Consider the following 24,140-nt stretch of genomic DNA (forward strand, 5'->3'; position numbering starts at 1 on the left):
GAAAAACCTCCATAAGAAGAAAGGCAACCAAAGAACTCAAGCTACTTTCAGAAACATTATTTTGTCCTTTCCGGCGCATGAAGCTAACAGCTTTTCACAGAACACACACTCCTCAAGACCACCTCCAGAGGGAGGCGTGAGGGTGGCCAGCACAACTTTCCTTTCTAAAACATTTATTCGTGTGGGGAAAATTCTAATCAAAAAATTTCCCTTGTCACTTCCAAGCTCTAATATGGAAAATTCTTGATTCTCCACTAAGAACCTCAGTGCCTCAGAGCTCAGATTTACGGAGGACAAAACTAGTAGTGACTACACACTGTCTTGAAAACTACTCTTTTGAATATAAGCATCTGACAGGTTATGGGGGGGTTTGGTTTGGTTTTAAAGCCTTACTCATTCCTCATTTTCCCAGCCTCTCTCAGAGAAAGGAGAGTTAAATCCCACTGTATGTAATGAATGGTACCTGTCATAAACTATTTGGGGAGAATTCACCAAATGGCCACTCAAATCATTCCCTGTAGTCTGTGGTTCAGGTGAGAAAAACAGCAACCCTCCCAGCTTTCTCAACCTGAGTACCAGTGGATCGCTTCCCATCAAGAAACAGGGCTCTGTGCCGGTGGTTTTCAATCGCATTGAGCAGAACCCTAAGCTTCCAGAAATGCTTCGGGGCTCTGTAAATTCTTGATTTGAATTTCATCTGTTTTTTTCACTTTTAGTAAATCAACAATAAAATCACAAATGCAGGTCCAAATTAGCATGCATTCTTTTTTAACATACTAGAGATCATCACCAACATACTTAGCTTGTGCTGGGTTAGGGTATTCTCATGGAGGCCCAGAATAAAGCCTCTCTCCCGTCACCCCCTATACACATGGATCTTGCATTAGGAAGGCAGTGACTGCGATAATCTTTATTTAAATGCACATGCACTCAGAGAAAACTGAACAAATGGGTGCACAACTTATTCATGTGAATCATGATTTTTATGTTACTATATGACAGAAAATACAGAAAAGGAGACAGGAATGTAAGACTAATTACTGTCCTTCACCCACCGATTTCAAATTACTGGGTTCGACATAATACCACATAGACTTGCTATTCTCACTGAATAACTTCATGAGTAAGTTTAATAAACCTGACCCTGTAAATGCCAGTTTTATCTGCTTTATATAATTTTAGATTTGGGGACTACATACAGACTTCACAAGAGTTCTGCTGCTTTAAAAAAAATGTTTGAAAACCACTGTTCTCTAAACTCTAATTAAGCTTTGGTATTCCTGGCTCACAGGTCCTCTAGGGGCAGAAATGGTAATTAAGTCTTATGTTTCTGATGCTTGCTGAGCTTCAGGTGCCCAATATCGACGTGCTCCCAGCCTGCTGTCCAGTCCTGCCTTCTCTCCCCCCATCCTGACAACCCTCAAGAAACAATGTGCCATGGACTTATATACACTACTAAATGTAAAATAGATAGCTAGTGGGAAGCAGCCGCATAGCACAGGGAGATCAGCTCGGTGCTTTGTGGCCACCTAGAGGGGTGGGATAGGGAGGGTGGGAGGGAGACGCAAGAGGGAGGGGATATGGGGATGTATGTATATGTATAGCTGATTCACTTTGTTATAAAGCAGAAACTAACACACCATTGTAGAGCAATTATACTCCAATAAAGACGTTAAAATAAAAAAAAAGAAGCAGTGTGCCAAACTCAGGGGTGCTAATAGCAAAGAAAATTGGTAACATTTTAAAAAAGAGACACCAGGTACCTCAAAATACATGACATTTTATCTCAGTGTCATTTTTCATTCATTTTTCCAAGTTCCTGCCCAATCTAACCTTTTTCACTTGCCTAGCAATTTTAATTTGAAAAGAAAATTCCACTCTTCTGATATTTCAGAATGGTGGCTCTCCACGTCACGCAAATGGCAAACTTCAAAAATATTTCTTTGAAAAGATAAATGAATAAGAAACTCCACTTAACAGAAGCAGTGACCAAGAGCCTAAGGTAGGTAAACAGAACCATCTATGTGAGCTAATTAATGATAGTAGTTTAAACTGTCATGTGGAATCACTGCACACTGGTACCAACGTATAGTTTGTCTAAAAAAAGTGCCAGTTGGCAAAAAACCTCGCCTTATCCTATTCCCTCCAGGCGAACTCTGTGGCCTCCCCTACATCAGCATCTAAGGGTAATGCCTGTTCCAGGAGGACCCTGCTCCAAGCCTATGGCTCGGTACTGCGCCTGACGTTTTCTTCACATCTGTCTTTACCTAACTCAGCATGAATTACTTTATGAAAGTTCACTAACTGAGCGAAAACAATTCTCTATTATGGTAATAAACTGGTTAAAACAAACAGAAAAAAAAATAAACTTCACAGATTCTCAACTGTCTGTGTTAAAAATGTTTAAAGAAATCCTATCTATCCTTTAAAACCCATCTTATGGGTTTTCCATGAAACTTCATCCTGGATAACCTCACTCGAATCAGATAAAATCTCACCTTCCCACAAATTTTCTGGAATTCTGAACTTTTTTTTTTTTTCTCTCAAAGGGTAGATGTCAGAATCTCCTGTGAAATCTTTAAACGTACAGACAATGGCAGTGCTCCAAATGTGGGGTTTCTGACTTCATAAGTCTTACATGGGGACGGGGAAGCTGTATATGCAAAGCACCACGGGCTAATCTGCAACTACATATGAAAGCTTACCGGAACCAGTGCAGGAGATCAGGCACTGAGCAAGGTTCCAGGAATTCAAGAAATAAGATCTAGTTCTGATTTCATGAAGTTCATAGTTTACTCATAAAGCCCACAACAGTGCTTAAAATTTTTCAATTTTAGTGTTTACTCTAGGTCTCCATGTGTGATCACAATAGTGGATAAAATGATAAAAATGCTTCCAGAAGCATTTAATTTTAAGTGAAGGAAATAAATAAAACATACAGACAAAACTTTAAAAACATTAAGAGATAATGAAAACATTATAGAAGCATAGAGATGTAAGACAGTAATAATGACTTCAGAAGTAGAAATGGCTTTGAAAGGGGGAGAAGAAAAAAAAAAGAAGAGAGGCATTTGACCTAATCAGTGAAAAACAGGCAAGATCTCAAGAAACTGAAGAGCCTTCCAAGTAGAGGAAGGCACAGAGATGGGAAAATTGCTGCCATTTTCAAATACATATTCTCAAATAGGATACGTATTTTATATCAGAGGAGGTCCTCCATGAAGAAAAGAAAGCTGGTAGTCATTTTCAATTATTTTAATTCTAAAAATATTTAATAAGCATGTAGACATAGTTCCTTCCACAAGGGAGCTTATATTCCAATAGGCATGAAGAGGACCACTCATTCTAATACAAAGAAAAATGCAAGTTCAAATTGTAGTAAATTCTAAAAAGGAAGTAAACAGGAGAACACCATGAAAAATAATGATGGGAAATTTCCTCTACATTAGTCAAAGGCCCTTCTCTGTGACACTTTAAGTCACTTTGTAAGTGACACCTAAGAGAACGCAAGGAACCATCCATGGAAAGAACAGGTGAAACAGTACATGCAAAGAACATGAGCCAGAAAGGAGCTTGACATATTTGAGGAAGACCAGTATGGTTGGAACTGAACACACAACGGAAAGAGTGGAAAGGTGAGATTCGAGAGGTATGTAAGACACAGATCATATACCGTAGTAAGGGACTTGGAGTTTATTCTAATGACAACTAGAAAGCCATAATGTGATTACTTTTACTTTTAGGAAAATATAAAGAAAAAGTAAAATATGTTTACTGATTTACGGTAACATTTCAATTATTAAAAATTGTATTTGATTAGAAGTACAAAGATTCTCTCTTCATTACGTTACACAATAAAAATAAGTTTCAAACACACTCCAAAATGCTTTCTTTACTTATTTTTTTAAATATAAATAACCTTTAATAAAAGCCATGTGGACCAAACCAATATAAATGCAACTCAGATTCCACCTCTGATTTCCCCCTCAATATCTAGAGAATTTCAGCAACTGACTTCTATAAGCATACTTCATTTTAGTTGAATATCTACCTGTGATAAAAGGTATTTGGACTACCTGGATATTAAAAACACTGTAAGCATTAATAAAACTATTAAGTGTCCTAACGCTTCCTCACAAAATCTATTTAATCTCATTGACCAAATGTAGGTAAATACTGTCAGTTCATACTATGAGTTTAAACCCAAGTTGTATCAGCCACATACTCGTACACAATATTTGATGGAGACCACAGCCTGCACAACTATTTCACTTTCCATGTCTACACACAGTAATCCTCCATTGGGCCTAACTTCAGCCTTACCTCTATCAAGAGCCTCATTTCCATATGAGTTTTCATTAATTAATTCAACAAATGTTAGAATATTATGTGTAAACTACAGTACCTAAACCTCCCAAAATGTGAATAACTTGTCCAGATTTTTAACTGTCTTAAAAACAACTGAATTACAACTTTAAGAACTATACCCTCTGGCCTGTATGTTAGGTCACTTACTTGGATCACTATAATATCTGAAGAAACAGAACAGTGACCTGCTTGCCCCCAAACTTGACAAAATTATCTGAATTAATAGGATCTTCTCTAGCCTCTGCAATGGTGTCAATCTCTTAAATCATAACACGTACATTATTTAAACAGAGTCAAAACAAAATGGGAGGAGGACAGGTGTTAGCTACCAAACAAACTCTTCTGGATCAAAAGAACCATTTTTCTTCTCAAGTGACAGTGAATGTTTATGACTAAATGGTATGCTTCATTCATTGATAAATTATGTTGTATTGTTTATGAACAATAAACATACTCCAAGACAACCATGTCTGATTATAAAAAGTTATAGTCACAAAAAATAAGATTAAATTAGTTAACAACGTAATTTTAACTTTAAATTTCTTTCCAACAAATAAAAGCTAGTAACAAATTAAGAAGAAAAATTAGTCTGGCTTCAAAAAATGTTGTTATTGAATCAATAAACACTTCTTACTTCTTTAACATTAATAACAACTTAGTTGACCTTTACATAAAAATCTTAAAACATACATATTAAAACGTAACATGCAAATAAAAGATATCTGATTACTAGTTCTAGATCCGTGAGGTTTAAAATTTTAAACAGCCACGGTACGTATGCTATGCATTTTTCAGACATTCTGAAAAATTTATGAGATGTATCAACAATTGATTTACATTATGTGTGTCCCATAAGCATTACTAAGGTAGAAGAAAGCCCTGTGGCCTGGTTTCGCTTAAACGGTATTTGTGATCTTGGCTGAGCTTCAGGAACCCCTGTAACAATTCATTCAATGGTTACTTATCTGGTAACTTCAGTTACCCAGTACACAGACTCGAACCAGAAAAGCGACATCAGCCTCAGCCAAAGAATAATTTAAAGCCCCATCCATGCACCTTATTCACAGGCGACAGTTCAAGTCCTTGCCTCAAAGTCTTTTCCTTATTTAAAGAAAGCGCAGATTAGGAGAAGAAAAGGGCTGTTAAGAAGAAAGAGGAGAGAAGGCAGCACAGAGCATTAAGCAGAGCAGTAGTTCTCAAAATGGACTCCCCAGAAAATCAGCAGCATCACCTGGAAACACATCAGAAAAGGAAATTCCCTGGCTCACCCAGACAGACCTACAAAATCAGCAGCTCTGGGGATGGGACCCAGGGAGTGCTGGGTTTTAACAGGTACTCCAGGTGATTCTGACAGACTCAAGAACCACTGTCCTGGAGTTAGGAATACTAACAGCACAACAGAGTCATCAATAAAAAGCCAGCAAGAACTCACTAACATGGTTCAAATTGTCTGAGTATGTCCATTCAAGGTACTACATTCAGGCACTTTAATAGGCTCAGAGAGCAAGAGAAATTACCTCCAAGGAGTTATAATCTGATTGAGGCGGGAGGACGATGGAAAGGGTGAAGAATCCAAGTAATTACATAACACTGAAGCAAGCTGCTCTTCAAACTCCGTTACCTAAAATGCAGCAACTGCGCTCCGGTTCACTACAATCACCTGAAGCACGTCAAACTGAGCGTGAGTCATCAAAGGAAAGTCAGCTCTGCGTGAAGCAACAGAAACTACAAAGTCTGGCAGTCTTTCTTTGAAAAACTGCTGAGAATATGAAGTTTTGACAATGAAAGCCATAAAGCTTCTTATATCCAAAAATTCAAGTGTGATGGAGAGCTTCATTTTCCATGATGCTAGATAAATCAGTTACTGTAGCTGTTTTGGTGATTTCTTTAAAGTAGATACAAAAGATGTAAATAAGATAATGCCCCAAAATGCCTTTATATGAGATAACCAGGGTCAACTTAAAATTCTGCATCCAAAGAAGACTGGAGCATGCAGGCCAGCTGCTTAAAAAGATGAAAGTCTGGATTTTGGTGGACAGTCATGGTTGGAGAAACTTTGCAGACAATTTCCAGGTTTGTCCATAACAACTTCCCACTCAGGCTCCTCCATGCTTTCCCCCTTCCAGCTGACTGGAGAGATGCCTAGAAACCCTTTGACCTGGGTCCTTAAGTACATGGAGAACAGGATCCCAGACAACCTGAAAAATCTGTCCTGGACTGTTACAAAAGCAAGAAATACATTTTTGTCATGTGAAGCCACTACATTTTGGATCTCCATGTTTCAGCCGTTTAGCCTACCACATCACAACAGTGGGCAATAAGATTATGGTCCATAGTAACTATGGCTTAGGGAGCATTTTGGTGACAACAATTATATTAATATCCTATTGATCTGTACTGTTTTCTAAAAGGTACACCCCCCACCAAAAGGGACTATTAGTTACTAGTTATTATTTATAGGAATACCATTCTAAAATCTGGATAACCACATCACAAATATGGGAAGATGTTCATGAAATCATAAGAAAACATCTCATTTCAGAATATCAATGTGTAAGAGATTCATGACTGAAAAATCAAAAACTAAATATTATCACCATCAACATTTAGTCCACATCTGAGTTTTTGCTCGTGTACATGGTTGGAGTTTACATGCCTGTGTGCACTGAGGGTTTTAAAGGGATACATCTCTCTGATTCCTCTACTTTTACTAAGACTCTGCCCCATGCCCTACCGTAGGGTAAATGCACATCCAAAAGGCAAAAAGAGTAAGAAAAAAAGATGACTTTCACATATGAATATGACTAGTCGGGCTGAGAAGAATCAGGGCAAGTCAATAAAAGAGCCTGCCACCATTCACTTCATTCCTACAGAATTAGAGGACCATTCCTATCTAGACATGTCACACACAGCATAGTAATTTTGTCCACACAAACACTCTCTCTACTAAGTACCTACAATGCTCCACTGAGCCAAAAGGTGAAAAAAAAATGATCCCTGGAGGTTTCAACCTATTTGACTCAAAGGAAATAAAAAGACTGACTTCTAACTCTCCACATCCAGCTGAGAACCAGGAATGTTCTTGGGCACTCACAAATACATGCTGTCTCTCCCTGCCTCAGTTCATTCAGGACCTCTACAACACTCTACTCACCCCAGACCCTAACCTTACACTGCTGAAACAAAACCCCCCTCATCTGTACCTGTGATACAAAGGATTTTCTATTTACACATACTATGTCAAGGAAGTCCATATACCTTTTAAAGTCCTTTTTAAGTCTAGTATCAACACACAAATCAAACTCTTCTCTCCTTTTTGCTACTTCGCATCACTGTTTTCATTTCTGTCTCCTTTTAGTGTACCTATCTACCTCCTATTGATCAACATGTCACAAAACAATACAATTTTAGATTAGAAAGACTTTTAAAATTCTCTATTATCTTCTCATAGAAATGAATATGCTAAAACACAGGGATCAAACAGCATGCTGAAAGCTACATAGCTACGTTAGTAGAAGAACTGGTACCATGTTCCAAAGGCAATCAAGTCACGACCCAATGAAAGCAGCCCCAAAACAGCAGGAGATGCTGCTACAGTTGTAGATCAGTGAACCTATAGATGAAGGGAACCCCTACCCACTCCCATCCAGCCCTTACTTCTCAGTTAAAGAACAAGTTAGCCAATACATGAGATTGAAACAGGAAGTCCACAATAGAAACGCTCAAACCTAACAGGACACATTAACCAGGGATTCCCCAACCAGCAGAACAATATCCACTGTCAGCTACTTTAAGCCTTACCTGGCAGGTCTCCAAGCCAGCTGCGGCAGCCACATCCCCCTCGCGCCATTAACGTCTTGCCTCAGTGTCCTGAAATTCCCAACCAGGAAGGAAATATAGCCAGCAGGCACTCCCAACCCAGTTACGGCTCTACAGTTCTACTGTTAGTAACCTTCCCTGGGACGTCACCATCTGTACCCATAAACATGCATACGCCGAGCAGCCCCCACCTAGGAGGAGCTCAACATTACAGGGCCTTCTTCACAAAAACCTCAGGGACCCCTGACCTTAACTATAAAGTTTTCTTTTATTTTTTAATGTAGAAAGCAAGCCCCAATTAGAAAACCTGGACATGTTTGAGTGATTCTGCTGAATATACCTGAAAAACAAAGTAGTTACAAAAAATGGAAACATGCAATTTAAAAATAATACAAATATTTTGACTGGTTTTAAAAATGTTTTAACATCTCAAAACACAGAGCAACTCTAGTTCTGATAAAGTTAAACTTTCAACAGGCATATTTCTGTTCCTCATGTGACAATACACCTACACCCTCTTGAACACTTGCAGTATCTAGTTCTTCAAAGATGTTTACAGGATCATTAAAATTCACTGTAATTAAGAGATAGCCACCAATTAAAATTTTTTCTCTGAGATAAAAATGAAGCTTAGTTAAATGAGCATTTATTAGGCACCCTCTTTATGCCTAAATTTGTGCTAGATAAGAAGTGACTCCGTCCCTTCTTAAGAAATTTGTAATGTGCTTAGGAAATCTAGACTGACATTTAAAACAGAATACTTTAATGGTAAACTACCGCTATTGCTATTAAGGGTAAAAATAATTCACAGAAACCAGTTCAGATGGAAATATCAAAATAAACTCATGGTAGGATTACTTGACGGTCCCACAAAATTCATTTAATGAAAAATAATTAAAAGGAAAATCTGTTTTAGAGTTACATCATATGAAACAGGGAGATGTTTTAGAATTACCTAAATATTTTGTATAATTTTTATTTTCAATAATTATACTACTTAGTAAAACATAAAATAATCTAAAATGATAGCTTATAGTTTTTATGCCTTGAGTGATTTTAATGTAGAGCCTAAAATACAAAGAGAAATTTGAAATATGAACTTAGATATTTACCATCTGCAAAACCATAGCTTCAATCCATTAGCAACCTATTTTCCCAATGGTACATACACTCCTTAGCTGGATATCAGAGTAGTAATACAGGTAGGTAGACATATCTGAGGATTTAATTTTACCCACACTAGTGTTACAGCATTATGACCTATGATTTTTGACTTATACAATTTATTAATTTTAACACTATTTTCCCAGTTTGCCCTCTCTCTTGTTTGCGTCAAAAACAGATCAGTTATATGGACACACACATACATACAACTAGTCTAAAAAAACAACTGAAAGGGCTATCATGTAGGAAAGATTTTAATTTATTCTATTCAAGGAAAAGACCTAGGACTAATGGATAAAAGATACACAAGACAGAGTTTAGTTCAACAAAAGATCTAATTTTCTTTTTTATTCAAACTATTAAAATGTACACTGGGCTACCTTGGTTAGCTACGTAATTCTTTATTACTGTAAGTGAAAAAGCAGAAGCTAGATGATAATCTCTCAGGAATGCCACCTCTAAACTGGCACAAGGCTGAACCATGGAAACCCCAAAGGTTCCACTTAGACCAATGACCAGTGTCAGATTACCGCATCGGCCAACTAGCATGCAACTGAAATGAATGAAGCCTCCATTTCTTCATTATGATATAAAACATCACAGAGTCAGAGAACTTTATTCTTTAGCACAGAACTTTAAAAAAATATCACCTTTCAACATTAGAAGTATGAGAATATTTTTAAATAGTACATTATATATATTAAAAGTTAAATATTTTTCAACAAGAATGACGGATGAATATTAATTTTCCCTTTTCTTTTCCCTTCCTCTTTTTCCCCATACCTTGCCCAAGCCAAAAAATAAAGAATGTAAGCCAATTTTATCTATCAATTTGGCACTCGCAGGAATATATAAGAAATGATTAAGTGTTTCAAAAAACTGGATCTGGGCTTCCCTGGTGGCGCAGTGGTTGGGGGTCCGCCTGCCGATGCGGGGGACACGGGTTCGTGCCCCGGTCCGGGAAGATCCCACATGCCGCGGAGCGGCTGGGCCCGTGAGCCATGACCGCTGAGCCTGCGCGTCCGGAGCCTGTGCTCCGCAACGGGAGAGGCCACAACAGTGAGAGGCCCGCATACTGCAAAAAACAAACAAAAACAAAAAAAAAAACTGAATCTAAAAATATACTTTAAAATTCTTCTAAAATATTATGATTAAATTTTAATGAAGGAATACAATTATTTAATAATGATAGGTTTAGTATAATTATTAGATGCTGCTCATCAAATCAATCATCTGAGATTACCATAATAATTTACAATAAAATATACTCATGGTCCAAAAATCTGCACCATTCTCATCTTGAAGGAATGAATATTTGAAAGTACTAAAAAGTCACTTATGGCTCTCTTTCTCATTTATAAATCAATGATGGCATCTTCAAATTCAAGAACTCCCCTCTACCTCTCCCAAGCGTACACACACAATCAAGCAGAACAAGAGATGCTCAACTCCTGAGTCACAACTGTGCACTAAACCACCAGAGGACATATTAGAACACTACCCAGAAATGTACGCTCCTGTTGCTACCTCTCTCAGAATCACCTTCAACAGACTACGGCCAAGACTGAGGTAATTAAAGTACACCAAGACTTAGCTTACCAAGTTTACTACCACATCAAAATACTCTCAGGAAAAATTCTGATAGAAAACCATTCAGCAATTAGTTCTCATGATAAAGTTATTTTTCATGGCACAAAAAATTAAAGTATAAGCTGTCTTTTCACATACTTAGCATAGTCATATTTTCATTTCTAAAGGCTATTCCAAAAATGTTTGCCTAAAACTAGACCTATTAGAAAAATACATCTTTATACATTACTTTAAAGGTATTGTTACTATATCACACTCAGGAAATAAAATTTTGCTAAGGGTGTGTTAAACCAGTGATTCTTAACTTTTGGAAGGCTGTGGCCCTCCAAGAGGATAATAAAATCTGTGACCAGAGAAAAATGTGTATTTACAAATTAAAAATATGTCTATAATTGTAGGGGTTCTAAAAGACAATTAAGCCCCAGTTAAGTGCCATAGCCCAAATATTAACGCTTACAACTACCTTCATAGAAGACACGTAGAAATACAGCTATCGTTCTCCGGTTAAATGTGCGGAAAACAACTAAACCTATAGCTCCTTCATTTCTTAAATTAAAATAAAATGTATATACAAGTCAATGGAAAGTTAACGTGTGCTGCATATATTTAACACTTTCAAATACCTTTTAGACCCAATTAGCTATTTAAATTCAAATAATTTTTGTATAAAGTTTCACTTCTTGCATTACAACCTTTTTAAAATACAAATCATGTTTTTAAAGTGATCAAGTTTTAGAGGAACCTGATTCACTCAGGATCCACTTTGTTCCACACATTACGTTTTTCTTCCTTACGATCTGAGGAAATAAAAATCTTAACATCTACTCAACTTTGCTCAAATATTTTTACATTTTTGGTCGAAGGATATATTTAAATATGTATTTTTTCACATATAATGAAAATGACATTACTCTAGTTTACATCTGAGTGCCAAAATATTTAAGGTTTCATATTTTTTAGGAAAACAATAATTTGACATATTTTCAAGGGTACTAATTTCTGGAACAGAAGTTGAAAAAAAGAGAAAATGAAACTTTATAACTGAAAATTATCACTAGGTTACACCTATAGTAGACAAGGAGGATTAAAGATCAGTTAAATCACCACTAAGGCAGGTAAATAAACTTCTATGACCTTTCTTATTCTACAGTCTTAAAGTGAAAATACCAAGAACCTCTCCTAGGCCTTGAAAAAAATATTTATGGGTAAGAAGTAATGGAAGACACTGAAGGGATAAAATGTTTTTCTGAAAGTACAGACTTAATTTTGTTTTCCTTTGCTCATCTCCACAGAGTGTTAAGCCATTAACTAAAAGGAGAAAATATGGAGAAATAATAAATGCAAAACCATTAATCACTCCAGTATTTTTGGAAAATATTTTAGCCTCGTTGATTGCCATTTGAATAAAGAACAATTTTTAAATAGTTGGTATAAAGAATTCAGGAATACATTTAATATAATATACTGACCTATTTCCAATGGTTCCAGACAGTAATTACTTTCATTAATAGGAAGCAGAATGACCACTTTAATGTTAGGGCTATGCAGAAGAAGAGTAAATAGTTTTAAATTAATTCATTTCATCCTAAATTTAGGTTGTGAAATCCAATGGGGACCAATGAAACACCTACCTACACACAAGTTAATAACAACTGGAAACCTTAAACAAATACCACAGCATTAACGGATTTTGTAATTAAATGTTTTCAGTATCTAAAATTCCCTTTGACATTTTTAACTCCTCCAGTATTTAAAAAGCCCATCTTTTAGCCTGAACTAGTCTGATCAAAGATGTGGACAAAATATTTACTTATGAGACAAGGGAAAATGTGCTGTTAGGCCAAAATCAACTGGTGCTTAATTAAGAAAGCCAAAGGGTTCTGACTGGCGTACGGGTTTTGTTACTGTGGGTGCTTTATAAACACTGCTCTGAAGTCTGGACAATCCCTAAGAAAGTTCAGATGTACAGCTGACATGTAGATTATGCTCATGTAAACAATGTGCACACACCTCAATGGGAGAAAATCATAGCAGCACATTACTTACAAGTAAAACTTTAGGGCTACCAGGGATATTCAATTCTGACACTGCTCTCTAGGGAAGAATGGAAAATGTTTACAAATTTAACTGAACCTGAAAAGAGCCAAAGTAGAAAAAAAGGTAAAGGGACAAGTAAGGGGGAAGGAGTTGCAAGGTATATCTCAAGGCCCTCCACACAAAATTATCTTTAAAGTTTCACCAGAAAGGTATGTAATTCTTGGTTATGTTTAGTTAATAAAATGATCAACTGCTCACTGGGGTGGGGGAGGATGAGTGGGAGATGAGTGGGAAGGGAGGGAGGGAGAATGAGATGGAGAGAGGGAGAGAGGGAGGGAGAGAAGGGGAGGAGGGAGAGGTGAGGGGAAGTAGGCATTGATAAAATCCTTGGCAACGCAAGGTTATTAAGCCTCTGAATACACTTGATACTTTATACACTAAACCGGATGCTCTGTTCCATAAAGTTATCATTATCTTCTCTCATTCTTCTTCCCAAAAAGGTCCTTGATTTCAATATCAATATCGAAACCAATGATTTATCACCATCACTGATTAGATTAAGCCCTGGAGGCAGTACTAGTTCCAGGCTGATCTAGATAGATCTTCTGGCTTCATTTAATGTATATAAATTTCCTTTTGTTTCTGTTTTTTTAAACATTCAGGACCAAGTGATGATTTTCCAGTACAGGTTCCAGAAACATAATCTGGGTGGGTAGCTCAACCATTTCACAGACACAAGACAACCTGCTCAGCACTTACTATGAATTCAATATAATTCTGCATACATTGTCTAATTAAGGTACACAGCAGTAGGAATGGGTGATGTTAATTATCTAAGAAAACTTTCATATTTTGATATGTGTTTATGTTAGAAAGCAGAATACAAAATCTGCATGAATTTTTAGATAAAAGAGGGGAACTTCTAAGAAGATAGGGTTCTCAAAGGGTTACTCTGAACTATGCCTCAGGACCCCTGAGGTATAAGTGCATTTCTTCGAATTCTTCTTCCTGCCATTTCGGGTAACCTTGGAAGGAAGTGTTGAGGTGTACTGTCTTCCCTGCCTCAGTGGCCCCTAATAGTTCACACTTCTCTCCTGCCATTGTTTACAATACTTTACCCAATTCGAATTACTGCTACAGATCTATAGCCAAACACCTGAAAGGCAATACATCTAAACTTTTCTTTTAAATGATATAAATTATTTTTTAGAAATTTATTTCAAAAGGAGGCCCTTGACGCTCTTACAGAAGTTTTTGAGTGAAAGAGCATTATCATGAACTTAAGGAAATACTATGGCCCAGACAGACTTTTCTTCTCAATAACCATTTTCTCCTTTAAATTTATTTTTGTGCTTTTAAACATCCTTATATTCAATTTTTGTTCATATTTAAATTTTGCTTTAAAATTTTCAACTACATTTGGACTATGGTACCAAAACCTAGAACGTAAAACTCATAATGTGTTCAAATATGACTCACTGAAGAATACAATTTCAGGTCTGGTAAACTACCAGCAAATGTGCTTAGAGACGTGCTATCTGGAACTCACTGGAAACAGTTACTCAACTTACCTGGGGCTAATCCAGCAGCAGCAGCAGGAGTCCCCATGGATGGGTGAGAGAATACTTGAGAGAAGGCAGACGCATGTGCCTGGGACGCGTTACTGAGCCTGGAGGTTGCTCCTCCTTTGGGAATAAACTCGCTTGCAGTAGGATTTGGTGTCTATTTAAAAATCAAATATAGTAAGTTAACACATTTTAAGCCCAAAAAGACAATGAATCTACTAGGCATTATTCCACAGTGCTCTATTTACTGAGTAAAATATTTTATTGAAAGCCATTTACAGTGTTTTTTAGTTTTCATATTTTGGGGTGGGATAATTAAATTTCTTGAAGAAAAATTTTCATCAAATTTGAGGGTTTTAATCATTTCATTTGCAGAATTTAACTTCAGAACATGAAAATTTGCCTTTATTGTCAAATATACATCATTACCAAACTATCCTAACACATTTTAGAGAACTAGGACATTGAAACTGCCTCAAAACTGAGCCAACAAGTTTCAAATTTAACGTCTTTAAACCACTTCTACCAGGATAAAGATCAAAACTGCCTTTATTCCAAAATTAATCACTTCCTTCTTTATAAGCACTTAAGACATTTCCCCAATAATATAGTACCATGTATTTAAATAACAGTAAAGACAAGAAAAGCACTTAAAAACAAGGCAAACACACGAGAGGACTCAAGATATAAGAAAAACATAATAGAGGCTCCAATGTCTGCTAAGTATTCATGTAACTTGTTATATTAAAAAACATTTTACTATGAGATAAAAAAATTTCCTCCCAGTTGTACAATGCCACCTCTTATCTAGTCAAGTGGCATGTTGCCTTTAAGAATGACTAGCACGTTATAAGACTGCAAATCAATTTCACAAATGGTCTATATTTTGTCCATGTGGAAAAAATGAATATCCTAAATATTTTTCTGAAATTGTGACCTACATGCTTAAGTACAGTGAAGATTCAACACATTGATATTTGAATTCAACTTCCAAAAGGGTCGACCAAAGAGATAATTTAGTATGTTCATACTTCAGCCCACATTTTCTGCATACATATAAGCTAAGTTTAAAATACACTGAATCACGATGCAAAAAATTTAATCACTTGAAGTATTTTAGAACTGATCATTAAAATGGAAAAATACTTCCATAGAAGGCATAAAATAAAAAGATGGACTAATTACTGTACAATCCAAGAACAACTTCCCTACTCAATATGAATGACATTTTAAACTGCTAGGTTAGAGTTCAAAATATTAAATTTGGAAAATAGCAAGTCAAGAGGCTAACCTCATTTTAAACTCTAAAACAAATGATATTTTACTAGTTACGTTCCAGCTAAAATTAAATGCAAAGTAATAAAATACAGAAAAAATGTTAACCTGTGTTTAACTACAATATACTAGATGTACAGAGAACCTCTTTTACTGCCATATCTAAGACATAAAATTCTGAAGAAAAAAAAGAATCAGGCCTGAACCAAAACATATTTTCCAAAGAGAAAAAAAAAAGTCCTCTTCTGTCACTTATGTGTCTATTTTAAAACCTTCCAAATTTAAAACACTGGCATTTTCTTTAAAAGTACGGCCAATTCCTTAATTTCTGGAGTAGAAAATAAGCCAACGCATTTTATTGACGTAGTAATCCCTAGTTATAAAAGAACAAATGGTTACCAAGAGGACCCCTTCAGAGCTAAATCAGTGTGTACTAGTTAATGCTGAATCTGTTGTAGAAGATGAAAGTCAAGATAAAATCAATCAGATAACTTGGTAAAAGAGGTCAAAACGCAATCAGATAACTTGGTAAAAGAGTTCAAAACGCCTAGGAGAGATGGATACTTCAGGATTACAAGATTACTGAGAGACAGCAAATTTAGACAAAGAAATTAATCTAATCTAATCCCGAGAAAAAGTATCACCCACTTTCCATTTCATTTATACCTTACATTTACCTTGAATAAGAGACTTTTGATTTCAAAGCTGAGTTTCTCTAAATCAAATCTATTTTAAATTAGTCTGAAAGACTATTTTTAAGGGATCCTATAAAGGAGAAAAAGGAGGGGAAAATCTATTCTACCTCCCCCAAATAAATTATATATAAAATGCCATTATAACAAATAATAAAGGTCCTTCAAATTTATTATGATAGAAGTTATTAAAATTAACTATGAAAATGTATACACTAAACTGCAACTTTTAGGGATTCAACAACCACAGATCCAAAAAACCTACCAGCAATGAATTTTAATTAAGAAGTGAAAAGAAGGGCCTAAACCCCTCCCTCCATTTTTTTTCCTGATTTATGATGGCAAGGCATTTCCCTTGTCTGGGTGGTTAGACAGTTTGTTTTATTTCAGATGAGTTTATCTGAGATGAGAGAGAAGGTTAAAGAATTTAAATGGCAGAAAAAAGAATTACATAGTAGGTATAACACAAAAAACAAAATCTAGGAATAAGTGAGTAGCGCTACTATTATTAACAGTTAATATAAATTCCTCTAACCAGATTAGAGAACTATTAAAAATACTTAATGAGAAATTATAATAATGAGAATACTTTCTCATGATAAAATTAGTTAAAATAAGAACTATATAATAAAAGTTATATATAACTATATAATAAAAAGATGCATTCTTTAAACCATTTTAATATAACTGGTTTGTAACATATATAAGGGTTTTATAAAGCAACAAAATACCATAGGCACACACCTTTAACATGTTAAAAAGCATACTTTTTTAGAGATAGATAAGGCAAAACTGGTAACTAAAACCAGTATCACATTAAAATGAAATCTCTGTTCATCAGAAAATAAACGATTGGGACTTCCCTGCTGTCACAGTGGTTAAGAAGTCAGCCCGCGAGTCACAACTACTGAGCCTGCGCTCTAGAGCCCACGAGCCACAACTACTGAAGCCTGCACGCCTAGAGCCCGTGCTCCGCTACAAGAGAAGCCACCGCAACGAGAAGCCCGCGCACCGCAAGAGTAGCCCCTGCTCGCCGCAACTAGAGAAAGCCCATGAGCAGCAAAAGAGACCCAACACAGCCAAAAATAAAGTTTTTAAAAAAAGGAAAAGAAAATAAACAATTTATTTTAGCTTTAGGAGGCAAAGGTTATATCTAGAAAGAAGAGTCAAGGACTTGGGTTATATAAATTTGTCTAACTTCAACAACACTAAAGAGAATGGAATAAACGAGAAAAGGAATAGTGAAAAAGAACACCAAAGTTTTATTACTCCCACCCTGTGACTTAGATAATCCCATCATAACTCTCTAAATATGTTCCTATAATATTAAATTTGTGGGTTTTCTAACATACATATAATTATATTTCTATTCATAATTTCTAATTTCTATTCATACTTATTTATTTTTATTTGTTTATTTTTGGCTGCATTGAGTCTTTGAAGCTGTGCGCAGGCTTCCTCTAGTTGCGGCAAGTGGGGGCTACTCTTCATTGCGGTGCGCGGGCTTCTCATTGCGGTGGCTTCTCTTGTTGCGAAGCACGTTCTCTAGGCGTGCAGGCTTCAGTAGTTGTGGCTCGCAAGCTCTAGAGCGCAGGCTCAGTAGTTGTGGCGCACGGGCTTAGTTGCTCCGCGGCATGTGGGATTTTCCCGAACCAGGGCTCGAACCTGTGTCCCCTGCATTGGCAGGCGGATTCTTAACCACTGTGCCACCAGGGAAGCCCTCTATTCATACTTTAAGTCCTAATTTTCATTCATATCTTAAACAGCTCTAAATGTACCTTTGGGGAAAAAATCAATGTTTATGTCAAACAGCAGACATTCACTCTGTGAGAAGTTATCAATAGAGTTTTAGGTTCTCACACACTTAAATTTACACCGCAACTTTCACAACCAAAAGAACCAAGTGCATTTTATTTAGTGAGTTCTTCAAACCAACATCATCCCCCAACGTTTGGATATGATTCCTACCTGTCCTCTCCAGACAGAAATATACTAAGTCAAGAGTCCTGGCCTTTAGCTTATAAAGCACTGTTGTAATTATTATCATTATATTTTAAATGAAATAATAATTAATGTTTCAATTCAGACATCCCAACCAACCAAAATGATAGAGTGTTTCCTATTTTACCAATGACTGATAAAGGTTTTGTTTTTTTTTACAAATGAAGTAATTTTCTGTTGAGGTTTCTAGCTCAAGATTAATACAACTTTATGCTTTTCTACTATCATATTATTTCTTGGAAACTGTTACTTTTAAAGTCTAATTCAGAATTTAATACTCTGCTGGACTCCACTACAATCAAGAGTACTTATTAATAACACAATAAATTAGTCCCATAAATTAAGGGACTAATTTAATAAACAGTGAAACAAAATAAAAAGCTCAGCCATTAATTTTTAATTAGGTAGAATGACAGGAAGAGGTTTATACTGAATAAAAACACAAAATATTATGTAATATTTCACTGCAAATATGCCAAAAGGTCTGTACGAAAAAGAAAGTTGTCTTAAGGTGATGTGACGAATGACTGAGGAATCACTGCTATTCCTGAATATTGGTCAGGCTTTTTAAAATCGCACAGTAACCTCATAAAACCATAAAATACCCTCCTTAGTAAAACTCCTTGTAACGAGCTCAACTTGCTTTACCTCTTAATAGCTTCATAAGCTGCTATCAGTAATCTTTCTACTCTCTGAATGAACGTGAATGACCTGGTAAATTTTTTTGAACAGCTTTATCTAGATATAATTGACATATAAGAAATTGTACATATTTAAATGTAAGCTTTGATAACTCTTGACATAGGTAGACCACCATGAAACCACTACCCAAATCAAGAAAATGACTACATTCATCATGCCCAAAAGCTTCCACAAGCCTGAATGAAATCCCTCCCTCCTGTTCCTCTCTGCTCCACTGCTTTGGACTCCAGGCAACCACCGATAAGCTTTTTGTCACTATAGACTAGTCTGTATTTTCTAGAATTTAATATAAATGAATCTTACATACATATGTAGGTGCTGGGTTTTTTACTAGCTTCTTTCACTTTGCATCATTAAGATTCATCCCTCTTATGTTTACTTTGGGTTTAATTTGTTCTTCTTTTTCTAGTTTCTTAATATAGAAGCTGAGCTCACTGATTTGGGAACTTTTCTCCTTTTCTAATACAGGCATTTAGTGCTACAGACTTCCCTCTGATTACTGATTTAGCGGCATCCCACAACTGCTGGCATGTTTCATTTTCATTCAGTTCAAAATACTTTTAAGTCTCCCTTTCTAATCCCTCTTTGACACATGAGTAAGTCAAAAGTGTGTGTGTTATTCAGTCTCTGAATACTTGAGATTCTCCAAAGATCTGTTACTGGTTTCTAATTTAATTCTCTTGTGGTCGGAGAACACATCTGTATGACTTGTACCCTTTTAAATTTATTGAGACTTCTTTCAAGACCCAGAATTGGTCTGTCTTGGTGACCAACTTCTATGTGAACTTGAAAAGAGTATTCATGTGGTTGCTGTGGGGCACAGGGCTCTACGAGTAAACTACCAGAGCTGCTCAGGCCTCCCATCTCCTTAATGATTTTCTTCCTCTCATTGAGAGAGGAGTACTGAAATCCGTGTCACCGTCTATTTCTCCTTGCAATTCTACTAGCTTTTGTCTCATATATTTTAACTCTGTTTTTAGGTGCATAAACATTTAAAAATGGCGTATCTATGCTCCTAATAAACTGTCCCCTTTACCTTTATCACGTGACCTTCTGTATTCCTGGTAATGTTCTCTGCTCTGAAATCTACTTTTTCTGACATGAATATAGCTATGCCAGCTTTCTTTTGACTAGTGCATGGTATAACTTTTAATCTATTTTTGTGTTTATGTTTAAAGCAGGTTTCTTGTCAGCTTCATATAGTTAGAGTTTGCTCTTTTTCTTTAATCCAATTTGAAAATCTGCCTTTTTATTAGGATGTCTAGAAGACTTATATTTAATGTGATTACTGATAAGTTCGGGTTTGAATCTATCTACATATTGTTACTTGTTTTCCATTTCTTCCACCTGTTCTTTGGTCTCCTTTTCTGTTTTCTGCCTTCTCTGGGATTAAATGATTTTTTAAATTTTCATTTTACCTCCTCTCTTGGCTTGTTAGCTATAACTCTCTCTGTTCTGTTACTGTGGTGATTATCTTAGGTTTTACAGTACGTATATTTAACTTATCACTGACTATCTTAGTCTGCTAGAGCCATAATAAAATACCACGCACTGAGCAGCTTAAACCCGCGGTCCCCAAACTTTTTGGCACCAGGGACCGGTAACGTGGAAGACAACTTTTCCGCAGACGGGGGAGGCAGGGGGATGATTCAGGCGGTAACGCGAGCAATGGGCCGCGGCAGATGACGCTTCGCTCCCTTGTGCGCTGCTCACCCCCTGCTGTGCGGCCCGGTACCTAACAGGCCGCAGACCAATGCTGTGCCGCAGCCCAGGGGTTGGGGACCCCTGGCTTAAACAATGGAAACGTATTTTCTCACAGTTCTAGAAGGTGAGAACCCAAGATCAAGGGGCCAAGAGGGTTTGTTTCTCCTGAGGCCTCTCTCCTTGGCTTGCAGAAAGCCATCCTCTCACTGTGTCCTCACAGCAACAGGCCTTTTCTCTGTGTGTGTGTGCAACCCTGGTATTTCTTCATCTTCTTCTAAGGACACCAATCATATTGGATTACGGTCCATCCTTACAACCACATTTAGCCTTAATTAAATCTTTAAAAGCCCACTTCTATATACAGTCATATATATATTTTAAAATGAATTTGGGGAAGACACAATTCAGTCCATAACACCAACTATCACTGAATTTTAAACTACTTCAGATATAGTGTAACAAGCTCACAATATTATACTTCCATTTCTCCCCTCCCAGACTTTGTGCTATTATCATCATATATTTTATTTCTACATATGCTATAAACCCAACCACACACTATTACCGTTTTTGCTTTCAACAGTCAATTATCTTTCAAAGAGACTTACAGAGTAAGGGGGACAGTTTCTTATATTTACTCATGTAGTTACTGTTTCCAGTGTTCTTCATTTCTTTGTATAGATCCATAAGGTATTTTCTTCCTTCTGCCTGAAGTACTTTCATTAATATCTATTAAGTACACATATACTGCAGGTGAACCCTTTCAACTCTTGTATGTTTAAAAAGATGTTTATTTTGCTTTTTAAAAAATATATAATTTTGAAGTAATTTAAAATTCACAAGTAGTAGTATCCTTCACCATCTTTCCCCAAAGACATCATCTTACATAACTAGGGTATATTTTCAAAACCATAAAATTAACATTGGTGCGATAAGTTTAACTAAACTGCACATTTTATTCAAAATTTCACAAGTCTTTAAATGCACCCAATGGATTACATCCTTGCATTTTTCCCAAGAACGGAATTCTAAGTTGACATTTTTTTTCTCTTCCTATATTTTAAAGTTATCGTTGCACTGTCTTCTGGCTTGTACTGTTTCCAACAAGAAATATGCTATCACTTACATCTTCGTTCCTCAAAAGTGAGTATGTTTCCCTCTGGCTGTTTGTCTGGTGTGCCTCGGTGCGGTTTTTACTCCCCCATGTTTCTTTCGTGCTTGTGTTCATTGAGCTCCTCGATCTGTGGGCTTACAGTTTTCATCCAATTTGGAAAATATCTGCCCACTGTTTCTTAAAATATTTTTTGTTTGCCCTTCCCCCACCCTGCTTCAGTGACTAAAAATACAAGTGTGTTAGGCTGCTTCAAGTTATCCCACGGCTCACTTTTTCTCTATTTTTTGGATAGTTTCTATCACTATGTCATCAAGTTCACTAATCTTTTCTGATGCAATGTCTAATCTGTCATTAATCCCATCCAATACTTTTCATTTCAGACAAAGTAGTTTTAAATTTTAGAAGTTTGATTTGGATTTTTTAGTAGGTCTTCCTTGTCTACACTAACATGTTTAATCTTCCCCCTAGTTTCCTGAACACATGGAGTATTGTTATAATAACTCTTCTGATGTTCTTACATACTATTTATGTGTTATAATTGATTACATTTGCTTCTCCTTATGGGTCATATTTTCCTACTTCTTTGCATTGCTGGTAATTTTTGATCAAATGCCAAATATTGTCACTTTTATCTTTTTGGGTGCTGGAGATATACATATATATATATATATATATATATATTTAAGGATGCCTTGTTTTTTTCCTTTATTTTTACTAAATTTATTTACTTTTTATTTATTTTTGGCTGCATTGGGTCTTCGCTGCTGCACGCAGGCTTTCTCTAGCTGTAGCGAGTGGGGGCTATTCTTTGTTGCAGTGCTCAGGCTTCTCATTGCGGTGGCTTCTCTTGTGGAGCACAGGCTCTAGGTGTACAGGCTTCAGTAGCTGTGGCGCACAGGCTCTAGAGCGCAGGCTCAGTAGTTGTGGCACACGGACTTCATTGCTCCGCAGCATGTGGGATCTTCCTGGACCAGGACTTGAACCCGTATCCCCTGCCTTGGTAGGTGGATTGTTAACCACTGTGCCACCAGGGAAGTCCTAGATATATTTTTATTGCTATAAATATTCTTGAGCTTTGTTCTCCATTGTCATTAAACTGATTAAAAATTAGTCTGATTCTTTCAGGTCTTGCTTTTAAGCTTTATTAGTTAAGACTAGGGCAGCATTTATTCTAAGGCTAATTTGGTCCTACTACTGAGGCAAAAGACTTCCCATTACCCTACTTAATGCTTCATGAATTATGATGCTTTCCATGTTGGCTTGTGGGAATAGGAACTATTCTTGGCCTCGTGTGAGCTCTGAGAATTATTTCCTGTAATCTTTTCAGGAATCTCTTTTTCCAGTTCAAGTAACTCCTCACTCATAGCCTCTGATCAGTACTCAGCTGAAGATGCAAGGAGAATCTCTGTAAGCATCCAAAGTTCTATGTATGAGCTCTCTCCTCTCCAGTACTTTTTTTGTGAGCTATATCCAGCTTGGCCTCTGTAAACTTCCAGTTTGGTCTCCCTAATTAGATAGATCACTAGGCTCCACCCGAGTTCCCGCTCTAGGCACCAGGCTCAGAAACTGCCCACCGAACAGTGAGCTAAGGTAATCACGGGGAGCTCACCTCATTTGTTTCCCATCTATCAGGGATCACTGTCTTTCACTGCCTGATATCTAATGTCTTGAAAATTGTTTCATATATTTTGGTCAGTTTTTTAGCTGTTTCTGGAGGGAGGGTAAGTCTAATCCCTGTTCTTCCACCTTGGTCAGAAGACAAATTTTGTGGTGATGTTTTCCAAACATAAGGTATTCCTAATTTGAGCTTAAGTTATAAATATATAAAATTTAGCCAACTCCTTGTTTTGGCTGGATCAGACACCCACCAGTAAAGAGATATTTTGCAACTATTAATTCAAACTATTTATGAACAAATCAACTACTTCCCTGTAAAGCTGGTTTTTCAAGTTTTGTTGTGCTTTCTATACAATCTCTTTCCTAAACAGATAAATTATGTCACAACTATCTTTCTGATAATGCAGTTACCTTTGAAGCATCAAGTCAGCATCAAGTCATGCAGTCTATTCTACATCCTAAATATTTCTCAAATTCAACTACTTCTACTCA

General features: G+C 36.5%; 1 protein-coding gene across 2 annotated transcripts in view; it reads right to left on the minus strand.

Moving 5' to 3' along the window:
* PAN3 (poly(A) specific ribonuclease subunit PAN3) overlaps positions 1–24,140 on the minus strand; it is a gene marked incomplete at its 5' end in the record, with an annotated part of 115,833 nt that overhangs the window by 50,730 nt on the left and 40,963 nt on the right. For both annotated transcript variants that reach the window (XM_082675548.1, XM_082675547.1), the window contains one exon: positions 14,550–14,700. In XM_082675548.1, the coding sequence (XP_082531674.1) occupies positions 14,550–14,700 (151 nt within the window). The remainder of the gene's footprint in view (positions 1–14,549; positions 14,701–24,140) is intronic.

Source organism: Grampus griseus, assembly GCF_964374135.1.
Source record: "Grampus griseus genome assembly, chromosome: 18".
Taxonomy (NCBI): domain Eukaryota; kingdom Metazoa; phylum Chordata; class Mammalia; order Artiodactyla; family Delphinidae; genus Grampus; species Grampus griseus.